At 42.5% G+C, this 17,500-nt stretch overlaps 1 protein-coding gene across 36 annotated transcripts in view; it reads left to right on the top strand.

Annotated features, from left to right (window-relative positions):
* The window catches only part of camk2b1 (calcium/calmodulin-dependent protein kinase (CaM kinase) II beta 1), a 73,515-nt gene that overhangs the window by 8,508 nt on the left and 47,507 nt on the right, over positions 1-17,500 (top strand). For all 36 annotated transcript variants that reach the window (XM_047149975.2, XM_047149977.2, XM_017451459.3 and 33 more), the window contains exons 3-5: positions 6,785-6,844; positions 8,565-8,619; positions 10,131-10,196. In XM_047149975.2, coding sequence (XP_047005931.1) covers positions 6,785-6,844; positions 8,565-8,619; positions 10,131-10,196 — 181 coding nt within the window. The remainder of the gene's footprint in view (positions 1-6,784; positions 6,845-8,564; positions 8,620-10,130; positions 10,197-17,500) is intronic.

The following is a 17,500-nucleotide window of genomic DNA, read 5'->3' on the forward strand; positions in this document are numbered from 1 at the left end:
GTGGCTTCAATATGTGCAGTACGTTTATGGCCACACTTTAGGTAAGGAATAAAACAACCTGCTCACTCATATATGAATTTTCTTAAAAGTGTTTAACCATTTAAAAAAACTATTTTTTTTTAATAAGGATTAAGATGGTTTAAATGTGCAGTGAAACAGTTAGCTATTGAACTAGCTAAAGGTTTTATAAACACGCAGTGGCGTCAGTCTGAAAACCTTTCTGTAACTGAGGCAGAAAACCTCGACCCCTTCCTGTAACAGACTCGCTCTGTTGGATTTGGGCTTTGGAAACGGCGTGTACGATCGAGAAACACTCGCGTATTGAGAAACTCCTGTTTTTATTTTGTAGATAAACCTCCGTCTGGTTTGCAGCGAGTAGCTATTTAGGGCGTACGATACGTGACTTGTCTTTGAGGAATAAAACACGACGTGGTGTGTAGTCCATTACCAGGTGGTGTGATGCAGCCCGAGTTTTGCATTTCGCTGCTTTCCAGAGTTCAAGTTTGGTGAACTCTTGACCTGCGAATTGGTGACCAAGAGAAGATCGACAGGTCACAGCGTGACCTCTTGGGGAAAATCTAAGGTTTCGGAAGCACCGGGTTTATAGCGGTGTCGCACCATCCAGTTTTATACAACACAGCTTTAAAAGAATATAAAATCAACATTTTGCCTGGATTGCGATGTCGCTGCATACAGGAACAGATGGTATATTTTAACATTGGCATGTGATGTCATATCCGATTACCACCCATATTTGCAGCGGTCTCCCAAGAAATTTCGCATGCTGAAAGTCGTGTGACCGCCCCTTTAATTTGCCAACAGTTTTACTTTATTTATTTATTTATGAACAAGACATCACCATTTTTAGCCTCTTATAGTTTCTTTAATGTTATGAGAAATGAGAAACCAGAAAGCACCAAAAAAAAAAACCCCCAACAACCTTGCTCCTGAAGACTTTACTGTGGAGGTAAACAAAAAGTTTCACAAGATCAACGCTTGTACATTTTATCTTTCTTAAATAACACCACGTTGCTTTAATCCGTTTGTCAGCCTTAGTTTATGTGGAGCGTCTGCCGTACAAGTCCCTGTGAAATTAACTGTTACTATAGAAACAATAAAATATCAGAACAAGCACATTAATTTAAAACTACCATTTAAATGACAGCCATAACTACCATGCTGTTCTAGAAAACGAATGCACTCGAACCCTTCAGATCGGAGAATGCTGTGGTATAACAAAAAAATAACCACCATGTCCCTTTAGAGGCTCGGTCGGATTTCTGTGCTTTTGAGTACAGTATAAAGGATGGTGGCTAATGTTACTGATACACAGCCAGCGCAGATACCATCCATCATTTTTGTTCATCTGTTCGTGTTCGTGACGGTGAGAACCGGGTCAGTTTGACAGCATTGTAAACATGTTTGCTTCTTGAGCACCAGTTCTGCACATATCATCATTGTAACTGCAGTGTCATTATGTGCAATTATTTTGAAAAAAAATTACTTTTGTGTAACGTGATATGAAATATGAGTATGCGTTGTGTAGAAATGGGTGATATGCGGTAGGTTTAGGCACATATCTGACTAACTGACCGTGAGGGAAGAAGAACCGAATTTGAGAGCGATAAACGCACATGGATATATTGGAAGCAGACAGATGTGTAAAACTGCCAGGAAGGGGTTCAAAACCGAACAACAAGAGATGAGTGATTGCGAGTGATCGTGCGCGTGAGTGAGCGAAGCGGTTTAGGAGAGCCGTGACTGCGAAGGCAGCCATGGCACTTGGCAGCTGTGTTGTGTGTGCGTGTGTGTGTGTGTGTGTGTGTGTGTGTGTGTGAGCACGTGAAAGCATAGCTACATGCCTGGATCACAGGACTCTCATCTGACCCATACAACCATGATCTGGGCGACACGCACATATACTTGCTTACAACCTGTGTCATAAATCAAAAGAAGAGTCCAGAAGTAAGCACAAACAAGCCTGGTTGCATTCCAGTTGTTTTCTGTTGAAGCACTCGGGTCAAAATCCCTCACTAGGAAGTAAGCATTCTCATTCAGATCCCTCCTGGTGTAGCTTTAATTTCTCACTGTGGTCTGCCTTATAGTGTACAACTCAACTTTTTTCCCAGTATACGGCTGTCCATTTTTGCTGAGCCAGTGCCCGCTGTAGCCACAGATTTCTCTTCTTGGTTTACAGGACTGGAACTCGATGTGGTTTTCGTCCCAAGGTTCGACATGTTCCGCATCGTGTGATGCTTTTCTGCTCACCACGGTTGTAAAGAGTGCTTATTCGAGTTACCGTAGCCTTCCTGTCAGCTCAAAACACTCTGGACATTCTCCTCTGAGATATCTCATCATCAAGGCGTTTCCACCCACAGAACTCTGCCACTCACTGGATGTCCGTCTCCCCCGTCCCTGTCCCCGTCCCCCACCGCTCTGTGTAAACTCTAGAGACCGTTCTGTGTGAAAATCCCAGAAGATCAGCAGTTTCTGAAACACTTAAACTAGCAGCAACAACCCTGCCACGGGCAAAGTCACTGAAATCACATTTTTGCCCATTCACATCAGATTGATGTGAACATTAACTGAAGCACTTATCCTGTAGCGGAATGATCTAGCACTGTGCTGATGCCACATGATTGGCTGATTGGATAACTGCATGAATGAAAAGGGGAGATGCCTAATAAAGTGGTTGGTGAGTGTATATCCTGTATTGTGAAAATGCCGTGGTGTAATATTTTTGTGATTTTGCCCACACTGTCATTATGCGTGAAGTGTGTCGAAATCCCTGAAGCCTGGCAGTTAAGGTCAGCACAAATCAACAAAGGTGACAGCCAGCCAGTGTTCAGGGAGATGTTTGTGCGTGTTTGTTTTTGTTTGTTTGTTTGTTGAGGCGAGCAGTTAAACCAGGATATGAGCGTTGAATAAAACAACTGGTTTTGCTAGAACTGTCTGTGAGGAAATTCCAAGGGATATGGAGGCTGTGTTTTTCCAAATATGGAGAGTGCGGTTAGAAGGAGATAAATGTCAGTGAGGTAAATGTCAACGTAAATACACTCTCGTCAGCCACAGTAATTATCACGTCACGTTTTTGTTCTTTTCAACGATGTCAGAACGCATAAGAAAAATGGTTGAAAGTCCTAGATGTGTCCTTGTCTTGTTGACAGAGGCCAGATTTTTTTCTCTCTTTTTTTTTTTCTTCAATTTTTTTTCTTTTCAGTGTGCAGAGAACCTCAGCAACTATTACAAAAAGTGTTTTGACTGACCCAGCACTTATTTTAGCCAATATTTGGCCAAGCTGGGCTTGCACGTATTGTCTTCTAGTTTGAAACTGCTCCTGCGAATATTGCTGAGCTTTCCATTATAGTTTCCATTATAATGTCCACTTCTCACACCACTGAGCAGTGCTCATTACCCTCAGAAACCACCGCACAAGAGCTGAATACACATTTGTCCAGGGGTTAACAAAATGGGGCATTAGTGCTCTCGCTAGATAAAATCAATGTTAGAAAACTAAAACCACACCTTGGGAAAGCCTTCCTTGTGTTTTCATGTCGCGTATTGGCGTAAAGCCGTAATCTTGAGCAAGCACACAGCTACTGTCTTGTGTACTATCAGTGTAATATAGGCACTGCATTCTAGTGTGCATGTGCTCGAGTGCAGTGGAGGGTGACCTGGATTTCCCAGCAACTCACACGACGCATCAGTTCTGCACTGGTGTCCCATTTAGGATCCTGTGCTAGTTGTTCTCAGAGATATGGGAGGCACACACAGTTTTATGCCACGATAGCTACCAAACTAGGATGGTTTGGGCTAATGCATGTGATCCTTTGAAAACATGAGCTGTTTAGCACCGTAGAATGTTTCAGTGCACAATGCGTCTCTACTTTTTTACAGCTTAATTAGAAGTCCTTGACCGACTACAAGCACAATTTGTATTGAGAGGAACGGGTCGAAAAAGCAAGTGTTTGTATATTGTTTCAGACAATGGTGTCAGGATAATATTAACCAAGCTTTATTGAGATAGCATATCTGGTGAGTTGGTCCCCCAGCTCTCGTTAATTTTGTCTCGTATTAGCTGGATGACCTTCAGCAAGGTCAGATTTGTTAATGATGTAGTTTTTCCTGAGCTTTAATTTGTCTGGAGCTCTTTAGTTTGCATAACACCATAATGCCTTCTGGACATATAGTACTGTGCAAACGTCTTAGGCACATGCAATGAAATGTTGTAGATCAAGGATCCTCTAATGTTTCTCCATTTAAAAAAATACTATAAAGAGCAGTAAACAGTAATAAATGAAGCAAAGGAAATATTTGGTGTGATGACCCTTTTGCTTAAAAAAAAACCGGTCGTTTCAGGTGGAATTAGTGCAGTTGTATAAGGAAATGAGCTGAGAGTTTTATTGAGCATGTTGTAGAACCAGCCACGGTTCTCCTGGAGACTTTGATTGTCGCACTTGCTTCTTATTTTTGCAGCAAAATGCAGCAGCCTTCATCATGTTTTTTTTGTCTGAAAAGTGTCTCTTACCACTTAATCTGCTGCTTTCTTTACTGACATACAAACATTTTTCTGTAACATTTCATTTTGTGCTGGAAAACTAATGTTTGGGAATCTGAAATGTTCTTGTACTGACTCGATAACGTAGAAGTCATAAAATAAAATAATCTATAGCAAAGTTTGTACTAAAACAATAGGGTGCCTAAATTTTTTGCACAATACTGTATAGACAGTGACAAATTAAAGAAAAAAGCAAACAAACAGTGATTCTATTAAAGCATATAACTCGGCATTTCTGACCGCCAAATAAAAAAAAAATAGAAGAAAACGCCCTCTTGACTTGGAAGTCTTGCTTGGAAAGTCTTGAACGGTCTCTTCAACCCCAGCTTCAGCAGATGACTGCTTCCAGCTTTAACAGTAAACATCGTGGCTTGAACGCACTGTGGTCATCACTGATGTAATTACAAGTTTCAGCGGCATTATTCTGTGGTTGGCATGGTTTGAGTCAACACCGAGGTCTTCAGACTGATGATGAAACCCCCTGAGTGGGAGCCTGACCCACATCTACAGGCACCAAGGTCCCACTGAATGTTTTAACGAGTGTGAAAAGGAAGTAAATTATAAATCAGTCACCAGATCTCAACCCAGTTGAACACCCTGTGGAAGATTTTGGTCTAATGTGTTAGACAGCGCTCAACACCGCCGTCATATAACCTTCATTACAGTTCCCTAGACTTGTGGGAAGTCCAGACAGCTTGCGGTGGTCCGACACCTTACTAAGACACTACGTTGTTTTTTTCTTTAATTTGCCACGTCTATGTGCAAGCCTAGATTGGTTAAAGACACGCACACAAAGATGTTTTAGTGCTGCTTTTCATGCAGCAGCCGTGGCATTTCTTTGTATCTTCACCCAGTGATTATATTACTTATGCTCTTTATTCTCTCCCTTCATCTGCTCAGGGATTTATCTCTTTCTTTTCTCTGTCCTTCTGTTTCATATTTGTTCTTTCTTCCCTGCCCTTTCATTCTACCTTTCATCCTGTCTTTCTCCTCCTCCCTTCTCTCTCGCCCTTCTCATGCCTTATTTACCTTGCTGCTTTAAAACCAGAGCTTCGTTGAGGAACTTTAACCCTCGCCCTGCCCTCCTGCTTTCACCCTGTCTCAGTCCAGGCTAGAGAAACTGCGCTAGATTTTCATTATGATTCATTGCACAACAGCTATGCGTTTGAATTGGAGTGTAAATGTGGTCTCTTTCGAGAGCACTACTTATGTACTATTAGTTTTAACTTGTATTACCATTTCAGGGCTTCAGCAGGTTCGGGTGCATCAGAAATATAAGTTAGGCCTGCATAAGTCGCATATGTGAATTATATAAAGCGAATAGTCTCGGCTGTCCGTTACGCACGCACGAATGAAACGCAGGCTGATGATGCGGACTGGTGATCTGGGCTCTGAGCTCTAGCCACATGCAACACTGCTGTGGTCAGCTGGCCCTCTGACACCTTTGATCAGCTCGAGCATCATCCAGTTTCGTCATCCAGTGATGTCACTCTGCAGGGAGGGAGCTGAAGTGCCTGCGGTCAGTTCCTAAGCAGAGCTGTCCCGCTCCAGGGGGAAAAAAAACGGGGATTAGTTAGTGTGTAGGCAACGTACACACACTACTCACACACATCATGTGCACTATGGGTAGAGGTCGGCTGGAGGTGAATAGAAGAGCTGTAATGATTTTTATATGCGTGACCACTGGAACACAATGAAGACTAATGACTTAGTGTTTCTCGTAATCATTTACGTTCTCTCTGTGTCATCATGGTAATAATGAGACTAAGGCGTTAATCACCTCAGCTCTTAGAGCAGTATTTACTGATTGCTACCAAATAAACCAGCAGAGGTTGAAATCATCAGCGTGTCATCACGTGTCCTTAAATGAGAGGACTAAAGACAGCTGGGTGGCGTCCTGTGACCTTTTCCTTTCTGCAATGTTAATACGTTCATTCTCCTTCAGACACAAAGCCCCGTCACTGCGCTGTCTTCCCTCAGTCATCCTCTCACACTGCTCTCTGGCTTTATAAAGACCTATGAATATTATCATCACTGATTACTGTGTCTGTCTTGTACGCCCGATGAAACAACAAGAGAAAACGCACACAATATGCAGTATCTTCAATTTCTTGTATTACTAACAGGGTTTTGGCTGTGCTGGTACATGGTTTTGTGCCTCATTCTCAGTTTTATATTTACTGTGTCTGTCTTGCTGATGTTTTAACACATTCATCTTCTCTGCAGATCATCAGAAGCTCGAACGAGAGGCTCGAATCTGTCGACTGCTCAAGCATCCAAATATCGGTGAGAAAAAAGAAATAAGTATTTTTTATTTATTTATTTTTTTAAAAAAAAACATATTTGGACAAACATTTGATCGTCTTTGAAACAGTGCCTGTTAATAAAGTCTATCAAATGACACATAAAATTGACATTTTGTAGTAATGTTCACAATTTAAATGAACAACAAGCAGATCAGTCATATCTGACTGGTCAGAATCAGATGTTCAAGATTGGGTGCCAGTGATTAGAACCTGTTTAGGGAGTGCAGGTGGAACCGGTCTTATTTATACCCCTCTCACAGCTACTGTCTGGTGTTCCCTTTGTGAGGTGTGTGGTGTCATCATGCAAAGATCTAAAGAGTTCTTTAAGGCCTTCAGAAAAAAGGTTGGTGATGCTTATGAGTCTGGCAAGGGATTTAAAAAGATCTCCAAATTATTTGAAATTCTTCATTCCACTAACTGGAGCAGATTTCAAATGACTGCCAATTTGTCCAAGACTGGCCGTCCCGGCAAATTCAGCACTAGAGCACACCGTCTGGTTTAAAATGGAGTCTCCAGGTACCCCAAAACAGCTTGCATTCATTGATTCAACTATGAATTCTGGATCATATCGAAGAGTGCTTGAAGCTAATGTGAGGGCATCTGTCCGAAAGTTGAAGTTGAACCGAAAGTGGACCTTTTGAACAGGATAATGATCCTAAGCACACTAGGAAATCCACCAAGGAATGGCGCAAAACGAAGAAATGGAGGGTTGTGGAACGGCCTAGTCAGAGCCCGGATTTGAATCCCATTGAAATGTTGTGGGGGGATCTGAAAAGGGCAGTACATGTCAGGAAACTCTCAAACATCTTGCAACTGAATGAATATTACATGGAAGATTGGTCACAAATTCCAGCAAGCTGATGTCAGAGACTGGTTGACAATTATACGAAATGCCTACAAGAACGCCTACGTCTGCTAAAGGAGGCAATACTAGCTTCTGAGGCCAAGGGTATACATCTATTGATATTTCTGTTCAATAAATAACTGAAAAAGCTCATTTTCCTTGTGGGTTTATTCAAGTGTATAAACTTTATTACAATCATTGTTTCAAATGATCAAATGTTTGCTTGTCCATATATGTAAAAAAAAAAAAAAAAAAAAAAAAGATTAAAATAATCATTACAGACGTCATTTGGTAACGGGACAATAACAGGACATCTTATTCCATCCGACTAGCACTTAATATATAAATGGTAAATGGTCTGCACTTATATATCACCTTTTAACCTTAGCAGTTCTACAAGATGTTTTACACTGCTTCTCATTCACCCATTTACACTCATACACTCAAACACCAATGGCGCTAGCCTGCCATTCGGAGCAACGTGGGGTTCAGTGTTTGCCCAAGGACACTTTGGCGTGTGGAGGGGCTCGAACGTCCATCTCTGCGATTAGTGGACAACCCCCTCTACCACCTGAGCCACAGCTGCCCCAAGTCCAAGTACTACAAGTCCTATTCCTTGGACGTTTTACCTTTCAGTCGATCATGTAATCATTGGTGATTATTTAATAATCGGCACTGTCCTACTCTCAGTAAGCATTAACATATAACGCCTGAAGGTGTTTATTACTCACAAACATACAGTAATACAGGCATCTGAAAGCTTAGTTAATGTAATAAAACATCATTTTCAGGTTCGAGTTGCATGAAATGTGCCATGTCTCTTCATTTTGCATTGAGAACTTCTCTCCTGTTGCAGTTCGACTTCATGACAGCATATCAGAGGAAGGCTTCCACTACCTTCTGTTTGACCTGTAAGTATGTTTGTATGTATTTCCTGTTAGTAAACCTCTTAAACCCCTGAATACTCACCATCTGATATAAATCCACGTTAGGCCGAGAGATCTGAACATCGTTCACACACTGACTTCTTCGTATGCAGAGGTTCTGAAGTATGTCTGATGCTTGTTGCACACTTTTTGGACATGGAAAGATAAGCTTTTTGAAAACTCGATGGAGCTTTAACAAATGAAAGGTCACCATAGTGTACTAGAAAATATATCTCAGGTTTATCTGCTGTTAGGTGTCACTTTAGCTAGTGTCTAAACGTCTGAGACCTATATGATCATATAATTTCACCGGTGTTTTGGAAACCTGTAATTAACAATATTTCCATGCAATAGAGCTCACTAGTTCCTTTGTTACAGGCTTTTGTTCACTTTTTTTTTTTTCCACCCTGGAAAAAGCCTGACCTCTTAAAGGGCAACTCATGAGAAAGTATATTGTCACACAGTGGGCGGGGTCAGTTAGGGGTAAAGGTTAGTCAAATCACAGGTTCATATTAAAGCACTCGTACTAATACGTTATCGTAGTAAAAAACTTACACAGACTTGTATGGTGGATTAAACAGATTCAAAATCGGTGTTGTTGAGACGGTGAAGTTTTCTGTTAGGAGCCTGATCACTTAGCATTTTTGGAAGGAGTCTCCAGTGTCGGCGCTTTGTAACAGTCAGCGGTAAAGGTGTAACTTTAGGTTTTCCAACACAGGAAAATCTTTGCAGTTTCTCAGTAATATGACCAGCTTTATTTTATATTACACTACTATGTATAACTCTAGTTTTTAATTCATAACAGGAATCAACTTGTTTCATGTATGTTCCACAACATTAAATCTACCTGTAAATGGATAAAGTATGACATCCTTCTTTAATAAATAATAATTAAAAAAAAAAGATTGTTAGGATGGCAAATTTCAGTGGTGTGTGTGTATATATAAGAGGAATAAAACACTTATTCTGATATTATTGGAAAATAGTAATAACTTTGAGGCGGACTGTTCAACTCGGCCCACATAACAGCATTTTATCATTGATTAATGTTTATATTACAGTACACTTGCATGTTTTTTATTTTTATTTTCTTACTTATTAAATTGCTTGCTTGACTGATAGATAACTAGATAGCTTTCTTAAGTTCAAAGATTCGTATCTTTGTACGGACATTGAAGAAGTTTCTGGAATTTTCCATGCTTTGTGTTTACTCATTTTCCCCATTGATCCATGAAGCGTGATTTCACCATTTTGTAACATCTTACATGATGCGGAAGATGCAGAGTGCACTAGAACGTGTTTTTGAAGACGATAAGACTCCCTTAGAATTGTCATAGCGGTTTCTGTTTCCATGGAAATGATGCTGAGCTGTTGCGTGGGTGCATGGTGTGTGTGTGTGTGTGTGTGTGTGTGTGTGTGTGTGTGTGTGTGTGTATGGATGCAGGAAGCATGTGTGAGCGAGCGTGGCGCTAACCAACACTCTTTTTGCTCTGCAGGGTGACCGGGGGAGAGCTGTTTGAAGACATCGTCGCCAGAGAGTACTATAGCGAGGCTGACGCCAGGTACGTAAAGCTGTCCTGTGCTTCTCTTGTTCCTTCTCTCTCTCTCTCTCTCTCTCTCTCTCTCTCTGTCTCTCCTCAGCTCTTGCTGTTGTGATGCCTCTCTTCCTCCGTCTCTCTCTTTCCTATTGTTTCCCCCCTGTTTTCTCTCCTCCATTGTTCACCATGTCGGTCTCCACCCCTGGTTGCACACATTCTAATACTTTACACACGTTTGGGCGTACGCCTACATAATCTTCCTACACAATCTAAAACCCAGTCTAAAACACACACGCACGCACACAATGAGTATAAGCACTGAATGGAGTTCGAATGAAATGAATGGTTAGTGTGACTCGGCCCCAATCTACTTCAGGATCCTCATCATCACGTTGACCTGTAGATGTTCATACACTCTTTACATGTAAGAACAGTGTCGGAATCATGGTCTGAACCTCGTCTTGTTAATTTGTGTAGTGCTTTTCATTTCTCACTCTCTACCTTTCTTACTCTCTGCCTTCTCTTTTTTTCCTCACTTGCCCCATTTCCACCAACACTGTGTCAGCGCTTGCTCAGGAATGAGAGAACCTTTTTTTTTTTTAGAGCTGTGTTTCCACCAGTTCGAAAGCCGAGCCAGTGTGCAATCAGACGTAAAAGTATTAACACTGGTTTTAAGATTTACCTCGCGCATGGAGAGATTACTAGCCCATACGCCCTATGTAGTGCACTTTTTCTGAGTCGCAGCACTACTGCGATTGACCTTTTGCCAGTCTGATTAATTAACATTGAAAGGATGACATTCTGGGAGCACAGTGACTTAGCGGTTAGCACTTTTGCCTCACACCGCCGGGGTTGGGAGTTCAAATCCTGCCTCCGTCCTGTGTGCGTGGAGTTTGCACATTCTCCACGTGCCTCTGGGGTTTCCTCCGGGTATTCCGGTTTCCTCCCCCAGTCCAAAGACATGCGCTGTAGGCTGATTGGCATTTCCAAATTGTCTACAGCGTGCAACTGTGCCCTGCATTCGGCTGGCACTCCATCCAGGGTGTCCTCTAGCTTGTGCCCTCGGTTCCCTGGGATAGGCTCCCCGTGGCTGTGTCGGATAAGTGGCATGGAAAACGGATGGACGGATGACGTTCTTTTTAGAATCAGGAACATGCACGTGTGGAAACTTCAGGGAAAATAAAGTTTCGCTCTAGATCTCTCCTGCTTACTACATTCAGTCACCTAACGGTTAAAAATATATCGAGAGAAAATGAAGGCACTAACTGTACTTAGCCAGAATGCCGGCCAACGTCTTGCTGGCTTTTTCTCAAGGTCGCAAACACAATGTGCTGCATTAATAACTTTATAAGGAGATGATCAGGACTACGGCTACACAGTTGTCCAGTTCCTGGGAATTCATACTTGTTTGTTTTATTTAGCAGATTTTTGGCACTTTGTCATCAGGGCTCTTAAGCGGCGCAACAGAAAAGCGTTTAAGAGATTGCGAGTTCAAATCCCACCAATGAGACCGCCATCTGTGGCCGGGAGCCAAGGCAGCAAAATTGTTGATGCTCTCTGGGTGGGAGGGACGACATTACTCCCTCTCTCCTGTCAATCAACGGGACGCCAGCCAGTCATGGGCCTTTGTGAGCTCATGTATGTGGAAGAGGGCGGACGGCGCTTTCCTCCGAGTGTGTAACGCTGCCCTGTGATGTAAAGGTTGGCCGGCTCCATGCGTCTCGGAGTTAGCTTTCATCCTCTCTGGTTGGTAGCTGTGTTGTGATGAGGGAGGGTTAGCTAGTCGGTGGGAATTGGCAAAAAACAAATTGGGAAGAAAATGGAAGGAAATTTGTTTTTCTTTGTGGTGGAAACTGATCAAGATTAGGCACTGGCTCTGAAACCAGCACTGGCACTGTGTCAATGGAAAAGGACTTACTTTTATTCTTTCACCCATTTCATTTACTGTGCGCGCACACACACACACACACACGCATGCACACACACACACCACATATGTACTACATAACAACCCTTTTCACTACACAAATAAGAGTGTCTGCACTTTTGCAGACACTGACCTTCATATTAGTGTGTGTGTGTGTGTGTGTGTGTGTGTGTGTGTGTGTGTGTGTGTGTGAAGCTGGTTTGTTATGGAATAGCTGCTGCAGGTTGCACATACAGGTGGTTGGAGAGTCTGGAATAACATCATAACAATCACATAGCGTTCTCCGTGCTTTATGATAATGCTAGTCACGCAGCAGTGTTCCACTGATCACGTAACATGAGCCTTTACTGTTTTTAAGGCACGTGCACACCCGCATTAATGTTTGAATCAAACCCTCTCTGCACGGCAGGTGGAAACAGCGTTTGAATACAGTGAGGAAATCAGAGCTCTGATTTCCTATGCGTGCTATATGTTATGGGGAGGAAACAGAATATTTTGGCACGCAAGACACAAGAGCAGAGCCAGAGGACCGAGTCGTAGTGTAGCAGGAAGGAGATCCACATACGTTTTCCATCGCTATATCTCCGGCGATATGTTTTCATCTTTCAGGGGTGTGTTTTAGGGTCTTTATGTCGAGAATGCAATAAATTAATCTAAAAGCATCAAATTTTGATTAGGCAATTGACCATCAGTTCAGAAAGCACTCTTGAAAATAGGAAGGAGTTCTATATTTTTTTTATAAATAGTCGATATTCAGGATGCTGAAAAGTTTGAGTAGTAATTGATATGTTTGAGTAGAAGATTGCTGGGATTAAGGATACAAATGGTAAAGTCAGACAACACACTACTGAGTGTTCTGGAGTGTACTCACACCATTAAGACCTGCCATTACAAATGACTCTGCAACTTAAAACCACACAAATACAGGTATTACTTTACTTTACATTCACCCATTCACACACACTCACACACCAGTGGTAGCAGAGCTGCCATGCAAGGTGCTAACTTGCCATCGGGAGCAACTTGGGGTTCAGTGTCTTGCCCAAGGACACTTCTCCAAGTGGAGTCATGTGGGCCGAGAATTGAACCGCCAACCCTATGATTAGTGGACAACCCGCTCTACCACCTGAGCCACAGCCGCCCAGTGGTGAATAAATCGCTACGTATCGTGGCACTTAGTGCGGAAGTAGTGTATATCTGTTGTACACTATGCGCAGTCCGGACAGGATTTCGCGGAGGTTTTTTGTGATCGTCGCAGCCAAAAATGCTTGATTTTGCTGCAGCTTTAAAAAATGTATTTATTATTTTTTTGTAGAATTTTTTTGTGCTTTTTATGTTTTGCAGAAAGCTACTTGGATTGGTGAAATTGCACGGAATTGCTTTGCACTGTGATGTTTGTTGGTAAATGAGACCTTTTAGCTGTACTCATGTCGGACGCACGTGAATCGAAGAGGGTTTTGACTGAATGCACGTTGTGATGACGTCACATGACGAGTCTTGGCCCAAATCGGCTCAAAATCTGCTGTACTTGTGAAAAATTGCAAGTTCCTCCGAATATCGCGGAGTCTGCTCGATTTTTGCCTTCGTTTCTGCGATGGCAAAATCGCACGCTCCTTGAGGGATTGGTAGACTATGGGTAATAATATAGTGCACTATCCAGGGAGTCCCGAGAGTTCAGGCAACGCTGCAAAAAGGGCTCCAAATAAGTGCGCTATGTGGTGAATAAAATAAAGCACAAATTGAGATTATTGTGAAGTACCTTAATATCTCTATTTAAGATGAAAAGGGCATCCCAGCGTATCGTGACATATCTGGGTCACTGCTAATATTTTAGCCCAGTCTCACAGTAAATGTGTAAATGATTCAGTGCTGCAAAACAAATTTTCCGTCTATTTAACAAACTGAGACGCTTCTCAGGTCATGCAGCAGTGCGTCTCAGTGGTTGAGCTCGGAAAGGGTCGCAACGGGGTGGAATTTGAGTTTTAATGAACTTTAATTACAGCTGCTGGGTCTATACTCCAAATCAAGACTGCTTTCTCTCTCTCTCTCTCTCTCTGTGTCTCTCTCTCTCTCTCTCTCTCTCTCTGTGTCTCTCTCTCTCTCTGTGTATCTGTAGGAAAATGGTAGTTTTCGTCGCTTTAGTCGCTCATTATCTGTATGCAGTGTGGTCATACAGTAGTTGCAGTAAGTTAACTCACTGTCTCCTGAGGATGTTGTGAAATGAAATTCATTTTAACTGTGGAATGCGATGTTGCGTGCCAGCTGTGGCGTGTTTAATGTGCCACTCAGTGTACTTAATACCACTGAGCACACTGCTCATTTAAACACACTGCAGCTGACTGAAAGAGTATGTCTGTGTCCCTGTCCTTTCTCCAGATTAAAAAAAAAACCCAAAACAAAAAAAAAAAACAAGGGGATGGGTGTCAAGCGTGTGTGTGATGAGTGTAGAGGGACGGGCGAGAGAGAGAGAGGGAGAGAGCTAGACAGATTTGCAGTAGTGATCATGAATGAGTAAATCTCCCACTAAGTGAAAAGACCGTATATGTCCCGGTGGAAAGTCCAACGTGCATGTATTGTGACCGCCACGCAACGTAAACACTAGCCGAATGTTTTACATAGCTCCAAACCGCACCATACACTGAATCCCAAACACCGCGTAGGCCGTAAAAGCCAGCGGTCATACTAAATGTTGTGTACTTTACGAGGAGCCATTTGGAATCCGGTTTTTGCTTTGGTTAAATCTAGCTGCTGTAATGTTATTCGTGCACATGGCAAAAATAACATTGCACCCTGCAATCTATTTATAGAAGCAGCTCGCTCATGAAATTGAGAAACGTTTGACGCAACGTCTTCTTCGACAGGATGAATAAGGTGTTACTGATATATTCACTCAGTGAAGCGCCCGGCACAAAAGTTCAGGCAGGCAGTGTCTGTGCGTCCTCTCACTTTCCCTCGAGCCTGTGCCGGATCAGTGAGTAGAGACTGCAAGGTCACGGAGCAGTCACATCCCTGGCCATCGTGAGTCTTATCCATGGTGCTGTAGTTATGACTTAAACTAATCGGATCAGTCTAAAGGGCATTACAAATACTTCCAATTTGAATAGAGGAAAATATTACACAAGACTGCTAACGTTATCTAACACGGTCGTGTCTTCGTCAGTGGATGTTCGTTGACGTCCACTTCTCAGTCGGTCCGCAACACTTCTAGTCTTTTTAAAAATGTGTTAATAAGTTTGGTAACAGTGTCGTGTGTGTGTGTTTGATATGCTGGCCAAGTTCATCGCAAAGTTGCGTCAGCTTCCCGATCCAGCCATGAGAATGATCTCAATACGTTCTTCTTTTATCAAATGCATTCTTAAAGGCTATCTGAAACAAAAATATATATATAATATAAATTAAGTATGAAAAATTTTGCTAAAAGGACGCACGGTGGCTTAGTGGTTAGCACGTTCGCCTCACACCGCCAGGGTTGTGGGTTCGATTCCCGCGGCTCTGTGTGTGTGGAGTTTGCATGTTCTCCCCGTGCTGCGGGGGTTTCCTCCGGGTACTCCGGTTTCCTCCCCCAGTCCAAAGACATGCATGATAGGCTGATTGGCGTGTCCAAAGTGTCCGTAGTGTATGTGTGAGTGTGTATGTGATTGTGCCCTGTGATGGACTGGCACCCTGTCCAGGGTGTACCCCGCCTTGTGCCCGATGCTCCCTGGGATAGGCTCCAGGTTCCCCGTGACCCTGAAAAGGAGTAAGCGGTAGAAGATGGATGGATGGATGGATGGATGGAAATTTTGCTAAAAATGTTAATTTTCCCTATGTATGGACACTTTTGGGATACCCTGAATTATAACATTTACACTTAATCATGCTAAGTAAACGGACAATATATTGAACACTAATATAAACTACCGCTATATAAATGAGGAGATAAAACACGGGTAAGAAAAGCCTTAGAGTCGCAGCGTTCACTCCAAAGCAATCCGTAAAGGAGTTTTTGTTTTTTTTTTATCTTTGTTGTGGCCAGAAATGCTTGATTGTGCAGTGGGTTTTTTCAGAATTTGCGATGCAACTTGTGGAGTTTTTTGTGCTTTTTTCCCCCTCTTTTTTCTGAAAACTACTTGAATTGGCGAAACTGCAATTGCATGAAGTTGCTTTGTTGGTAAATGAGTCCTTTTAGCTGTATGCTCGATGCACGTGAATTGAAGAGGGCTTTGACCCAATGTGCGTCGGGATGACGTCACATGATGCATTTTGGCCCAAATCTGCGCTAATTTTGAAATCTAGCAAGCTCCTGCGAAAATTGTGGAGTTTGCTTGATTTTTTGCGTTCATTTCTGCGATCGCAAAATCCTGAAGGGATTGATAAACAGTCATGTAAAGAGCTTTTGGAGTACCTGTTTTTATGGGTCAAAGCTACTTCACTTTTGGAGGCATTGACAGTCAAAAGGTCACTGACTCGCATCGTGAATTGGGGCGGCGGTACAGGTTCAGCCAAACTGATTTAAACAGACCCTGTTTACACTAGTGCGGTTTTCGCTTTACTGTCGCTACGGTTACGCCTGTCGTCTACACTACTCCGGCGTTTTCGACCCTCGAAAACGGAAACTTTTGGAAATGCAGAAGACCTCGTTTTAGTTTGAAAACTCCGGACTCGCATTTCAGTGTAAACAGACCAAAATGAAGGCTTCTGAAAACGAAGGCGTGGCTTCCCACATTCCTACGCCCCCTGATTGGGTCTTCTGGATCACTGCGTATCCTTCCCGGATTCGTCAAGCCCCTACCATATGCCCATTACTCTACCTTAATCATATACACAACAACACGGAGACTGAACCGCAAAAGGTTTGCTGGCTTTATTGTCATTCTTAGTGGCCACTGTGCAGTTAAATACTGTATTTTATAATACTGCAGCTGCCTACATGCGCAAGAGGCGAGCTATGATTAGAGCAGTCGGCAACCAATCTCATTTCAAACCCTACATGTACCGCCGGTTTTGGGGTTAGACCAAAAGAGAGCAGACAGCGGATAACGAAACCGGGGGGAAACGAGTGAGACGCGTGGTGACGAGGTTTCTTGACCCATAAGCCATTGGAGCGACCCATATTAAACGCAGCAAAAAAGAGCCTACATTAAAAAGAAACAATATCCCTTATTGTTTTATTTCATAACTAGTGTATGACTGCTTATGTGACCTGTGTATCTGTTTTTACCATGATGTATCGTTTGTTATCACTGCAATGTGCCAGTGTACTAACGTTACGAATAAAGTGAATCATTTGGATTTGTATCGAGTTTAAGTATACACTAGCGTACATGCTAGCCTCGATTATCCATATTAGTACAGAAAAAACCACGATGAGGAAAATCGAATGACTACAAAGTAATAAACCCGATGTTTAAAAAAGACGTCC

This window comes from Ictalurus punctatus, chromosome 22 (assembly GCF_001660625.3).
Source record: "Ictalurus punctatus breed USDA103 chromosome 22, Coco_2.0, whole genome shotgun sequence".
Classification (NCBI taxonomy): domain Eukaryota; kingdom Metazoa; phylum Chordata; class Actinopteri; order Siluriformes; family Ictaluridae; genus Ictalurus; species Ictalurus punctatus.